This window comes from Pundamilia nyererei, unplaced genomic scaffold, assembly GCF_000239375.1.
Source record: "Pundamilia nyererei isolate P.nyererei 1_Seehausen unplaced genomic scaffold, PunNye1.0 scaffold00009, whole genome shotgun sequence".
NCBI lineage: Eukaryota > Metazoa > Chordata > Actinopteri > Cichliformes > Cichlidae > Pundamilia > Pundamilia nyererei.
In genome coordinates this window covers 6079432-6085474 of record NW_005187410.1, presented here as the reverse complement: position 1 = coordinate 6085474, position 6043 = coordinate 6079432, and the positions used below count along the sequence as shown (strand labels likewise).

General features: G+C 39.8%; 1 protein-coding gene across 8 annotated transcripts in view; it reads left to right on the top strand.

The window, feature by feature from the left end:
- The window catches only part of mid1 (midline 1), a 33662-nt gene extending 27866 nt beyond the window's left edge, over window positions 1–5796 (top strand). For all 8 annotated transcript variants that reach the window (XM_005723570.1, XM_005723566.1, XM_005723571.1 and 5 more), the window contains 7 exons: window positions 12–119; window positions 2358–2506; window positions 2603–2730; window positions 3353–3496; window positions 4046–4207; window positions 4299–4506; window positions 4783–5796. In XM_005723570.1, the coding sequence (XP_005723627.1) occupies window positions 12–119; window positions 2358–2506; window positions 2603–2730; window positions 3353–3496; window positions 4046–4207; window positions 4299–4506; window positions 4783–5131 (1248 nt within the window). In that variant the 3' untranslated portion in view covers window positions 5132–5796. The remainder of the gene's footprint in view (window positions 1–11; window positions 120–2357; window positions 2507–2602; window positions 2731–3352; window positions 3497–4045; window positions 4208–4298; window positions 4507–4782) is intronic.
- Window positions 5797–6043: the final 247 nt, after the last annotated feature.

Genomic DNA, 6043 nt, shown 5'->3' with positions numbered 1-6043 from the left:
GTTTTGTCTAGGTAAATGCATCGCGACAAGAAAACAAGCTGCAGGAAGAGTGTGACCTGCTGATTAATATCATACAGCAGCGAAGACAAATCATAGCTACCAAGATAAAGGAGGGCAAGGTACCGTTTATCACACTTTGTATCTCGATAGCTTTTGTTTGTTTGTTTATCACCTCGTCCATGTTGATAACCTTGCTTCTTCACCCTAGGCTGCTGTTCTTATTAGAATACAGCAATAACAAATCACAGATGATGGGTAAAAAAAAAGACTCTTCACACGTCTACTGCTCAAAGGGAGAGTATGTAACGCACGAAGGACGCATAAGTGATGTAATGCAACGTCTACAAAGGAAGATAAAAAAAAAATGAAGAGTTAAACATATATGTATTGTCTAATACAAATCAGCAGTAGGAAAAGCATTGCAATTGAAAAAGCACTGTACAGTAGTTTAGTATTAAAAACACTATGATTTACTGTATTAATGATGTCCCAGGGATCTTCCAGGAATGGTGATACTATCTTCCAGGGAACTGATTGGTCAATGATTTCATGCCTGCTGATCTCTAATCTTCAATATAACCTGCTCTAGAGGCAAAAATGTGAACTGCCTTTATCATAAAGCAAACCCATGGTAACCCTGAAGTTACCTGGATAAGCCAAAATCAGGCTTTCACAGTGTAGGCCTCTGATTTGACTGGTGGCCAGTGTTAGCTAATGTGGGCAGACACATACTGCTTTGTAATCTGTACTGATGTTAGTTCTTTAAATGTGACATTTGGCTCCATCTGGACACATGTTACACTACATAAAAGCAGGTCTTGATACAGGTCTTAGTTTGCTTTCCAGGCAGCATAAACTTTTGTATAGTTCTAATAATTCATGGAGGAAGGATGACATTTTTTCCGGTTTCTGGTGACCATAATGGTTCTCAGACGTGTTTTCTTTGTTAGTAGCAGGGACTTTTCCTGCCAAGAGGAACCGTGGACATCAATAAAACAAAACAAACAAAAAAAAGTGAACATTAGCTAAACATCAGCTATGCAAGCAACAATTTTTTACAGTCTAACAAATTTGCAATGCATGGAGAAATGAGCAGTCTGTGAAGTGTTTGGCTTATTGAAACTCACACTGTGTTGCAAAGTAGAGAAAAAATAAAGAAAACTGAAACAGGATTATGGGAAAGTGAAAGTAAAGGAACACAGAAAGCGTGGATGGTGCTGTAGCCACCACTGGTCAGCTATTAAGTCCCTTCAGAGTTCCTATTAGCCATGTAAATGTAAACAGAAGGCAGCCCTGAAAATGTGTTGTTCTCACTGGGTAGCTTCTCTCCCCTGCCCCCCAGCAATCACCACTGGCTTTTCAAAAGCAGCTTTTATCAAAAATATACAAATAGTAAAACGTAGCACACATTACCGTGATGTTTACTGTTTCCTGCTTCACATCTTATTGAGTATTCAGTCAAGCTGCCTAACAGTGGGGCTGTTTTAGCAACTGACTGAGAAGAATCTTCAGGGAAAGAACAAAAAAACACATGTGGCAAACAGACACATGCTTCAAGAACTAAAATGTAATTGCTTGCTATCCTGTTAATGTGAACAATTATAGGGCAACAAGCAAATATATTTTTGCCACTGTTTAGGTAGATTTAGGCACAAAAACAATTTACTTGGCTATGTTAAGGTTAAAGAATACAATATAGAATAGTTAAAAGAAAAGCTGACTTTGGATTCTAAAGAGAAAACAAATTGCAGTTCTCTTCTGCAGTGTGGACCTGTGTTTCAACATATTGATGGCCACTTATACTGACGAGAGTTTATTGCTTTGTTTTGTCCTCAGTATCAGGAGCGGGTGTCCATAATTTTAATATGGATGTGTTATGCCTCTTGAATGGTTTCCCTTCCTTTTCCCCTGTCCGCCTTAGAGAAGCGGGAGCATGCTGTGCCATGTTCAGTGTCAGACTAAGATGAGTCTTGCTTCCTGTGATGGTCCACTCTGGAGGGGGCCTCTTTCCTTCCACACCTCATGGCTCATGACACAGGTTGTGAGGTTGCTTTCAGCCACTAAGCCATTGAGCCACAGAGGGGGGTTAGAAGGGTCTGGTTTCTATGACAATACTGTGTAGGATGTCTCATGAATACCCCTCTTATGCAAGTATTGCTTATAAAACAGGTTGTAGGACAGACTCTTGTGACTATGACACTACTGAAAAATCAGAGTTTTTTTCTCCCCAGCAGGATTTCCTTATTGGCAAAGTGAAACCCAATTTTACATTGGATAAGTTGCCGTCTCATAGGTCATGCATCGGTTGGTAGTTTACTAAGCTATTCATCTGTCTGCATATCCTATTTTCTGCCCAGTCTGTGAGGCTGAGGAAGCTAGCCCAGCAGATAGCTGGCTGCAAGCAGTGCATTGAGAGGTCCTCCTCGCTCATCACCCAGGCTGACCAAACCCTCAAGGAGACAGACCACGCTCGCTTTCTTCAGACAGCTAAAAGTATCTGCGAGAGGTGAGACACCAGCGAAAGGCAGACACGGGAACAAACAATAGAAACTGTGTGTAAAACTGTCGCCACATATTAATGTTAATATTTTCTTTGTACCAGAGTGTCTATGGCAACAGCATCCTCCCAAATCCTGTTACCAGAAATTAACCTGAATGACACATTTGATACTTTTGCTTTGGACTTCACAAGGGAGAAGAAAATGCTAGAAAGCTTAGATTACCTCACAGGTGAGTCGGGCCACGCATGTTAAGCACAGAGCATTTAATTGTTTGAAATGAATCCTCCATGTAAATTACTATAATCTGTTTGCTTGTTTAGTACCGCCTGATCAGTTTCCCCAAAACTTTCTTTTTCATACGATTTGCCGGCTTCCTTTATTGAAAGATGCACTTAAAATGAACCACAGCTTATCCGTGAATTATGGATTTATAAAATTACAGGCTTCGGCAAGCATAACAGCGGTGAGTTCATATTTAAACTATGTGATTGTGAAGGAGTGGCAGAAAACTAAAAAGCTCATATAATTTACAGCAATAGTTTTTTTGCTGCTGAATGAAACAGGTTTGATTGTTTATGCACGGCTCCTGTTGTGCACTGTGAATTTAACTCAGCGTGGGGGATGTAGCTGTAATAGCTGGAGGAACTCCAATATAGATTAATTACACTTGTCAGAATAAAGGACACATGCAGACACTCACACAAACACACACGTGCATACACACAAAGGGCTGGTGCTGTTTATCCATCACTGGTCTCTGTTTGTTATTTTGATGTTGTGTGCAGAATGAAATCAACACTGCTTTCATTATTTTCTCTGGGCAACATTTACCTTTTGTTTTGTGTTTGAAGCGCCAAATCCACCAGTAATCCGCGAGGAACTCTGTACAGCTTCATATGACACGATCACGGTTCACTGGACATCAGATGATGAATTCTCTGTTGTATCATACGAGCTACAGTATGCCATCTTCACCAGCCAATCTAATGTTGTCAGTAAGTCCATATGTTGTTTTCTAAAGGAACCACAGTCAAATGTTTGGGGTGGAAAACACGATAGTGGTGGGATTTGAAAAGGATTTCTGAGAAAGATTTTCAAATAGTTCGAGGGGGTATGCTACAATATCCAAACATAATATTGTGTTTTAGCTGCTGGAGTGGAGAGCATTGTCCTGGCTCTCGTGGGTAATGAGATGTTTCCAAAATGCACTGTAATTTTTGCTGCATCTCAGAAGGGAAAGGAAAATAACAGTCAGACTGGATTTACATCCAGATGCACATCGTAAGCTGGATATTATCTCGGGGTTGAAATAAAGAGCAGACCGCTCGAATTGATCGCCCTAATTAGCCACAACATGCTCGATCAAGCATTTATTCTTATCTGCCTCAGCGCTCGAGCACACTTGAGTAGCAGTGCAACTATACTTGATGAATTAAAAATAGCAGCCTTAGATTGAAAGAGTTCATGTTGTTATACTGTGTTGTCTCACTCCTTAGTTTAAACTTAGTAATAATTCTCATGGTGAATTTGTGCTTTGTCTATAGGTTTGTGTAAATCTGCTGATAGCTGGATGATAGTACCAAACATCAAGCAAAATCACTACACGGTGCACGGACTCCAGTGTGGCACCAAGTACATTTTCATAGTGAAAGCAATAAACCAGGCTGGAACCCGCAGCAGTGAACCAGGGAAACTCAAGACAAACAGTACGTCAGCAGCTGTTCAGAAATGCTTGTGTTACTAAATAATTATTAATACTTGACAATTGTAATTAATACTTTTTTTTTAAATTGTAAGGTCAGCCATTCAAACTGGAACCAAAGTCTGCTCACCGGAAGCTGAGGGTGTCCCATGACAACCTGACAGTAGAGAGGGATGAGACATCGTCCAAGAAGAGCCATAGTCAGGACCGCTTCTCCAGCCACAGCAGCTACGGTGTCACGGGAAATGTCTACATCGACAGTGGGCGCCATTACTGGGAGGCTCTGATTGGGGGAAGCACATGGTAAAACATTTAAGTTCGTAGCATGGCTCACAGGTAGTTCAGTGTCAGACTCCTGGTTGGCTGGACTCAAGACTAAACAAAGATAGGCTCGCTAGTCATTGGATAGATTTCCATGAAATTTGCTACATTGCTACAGTTAGAATGTCTGCTCTTATTTCTGCTTAAGTCTGTAGATGTATTGTTTTTATGTAAGCGTGAATGATGTTTCAGATTTAGAATGTTACTACTAAACCTGTATTTATGAAATGTAATTATTTCCTCTCGTTGGTTACGCAGGTTTGCAGTAGGAATTGCGTACAAGTCAGCGCCGAAACACGAGTGGGTCGGCAAAAACTCAGCCTCCTGGGTAATGTCTCGCTGCAACAACTCATGGGTGGTGCGTCACAACAGTAAAGAGATTCCCATCGAGCCCTCGCCCCACTTGCGGCGTCTCGGGGTGTTGTTGGACTATGATTCTGGATCTCTGTCTTTTTATGACGCTGTTGGTTCTCAGCACTTGTATACGTTTGACATTGACTTTGCTCAGCCAGTCTGCCCTGTGTTCAATGTTTGGAACAGATGCCTAACAATCCTGAGTGGACTGCCTATCCCCGATCACTTAGAGGGAACAGACTACAATAACTGATAAACCTGCCCCGTCTTTCCTGGATTTTCTTTTTTGTATCCAGAAAGGGACTTGATAGTGTGCACCTTTGAAAAAAAGAAAAAAGGATACAGTGACATTGGTGTAGATTTCCAAAACTAATCTGAGCTATTTAATAAATGTTTTCTTTGCTTTGCACATTTATGTACATTACTCTTTTGGTTGGTGACAATTCCAAATTCACTAGCTGGCTCCACATTTTTTTACATTCATATTGCACACTTTTTTATTAATATACTTTTAAGGAAAATGGCGAATTTTTAATGACATCTATTAAGGGGGCTCATATGTTTGTGGAAGGTTGATTTAGAGGCCATTGGAAATTTTGTGTTTTTGAACTTTTTTAAGTCGTAGCACTTTGATAAAGTTGTCATTATAATATAAATGATTACTTGTCAATGTTTCTAAGAAAAAAAAAACATGTAAATGCAGGATCTAAGAATAATAGTTAAGAACGGTTTCACTTTTTTTAATTCTAATAAGAAATCAGTCAATTCAGGGGTTTTTATGTATTTATTTCTGAAAATGTTCTAGTAAAGTTTAGCATCTCGGGAATATTCATCTCCTCATTATAGCCGTTTTAAAATGGATCTTCATCATAATTATGCCATTTTAAGTTTCTCTGACAAGATCTAATAAAAGTGACTTCGCATGATTATTTGCGTGACTATCCTCCTTGTGTCATGAATAATGCAATCCACAAATGTGTTTCAGTAGGGCTGTCACCAAAGCAGATTTGGACAGGATAATAGCATACTGAAAAACAACTGACAACAAAGGATTCACTGCAAGTTCTATAGAAATTTTGAAGAAAATAACAATTAATTTTTTAAAAATCTGTGCATTGACTTTTCTCTCTCTTTCTGACTGACTGATAACCCCCCCCCCCCCCCC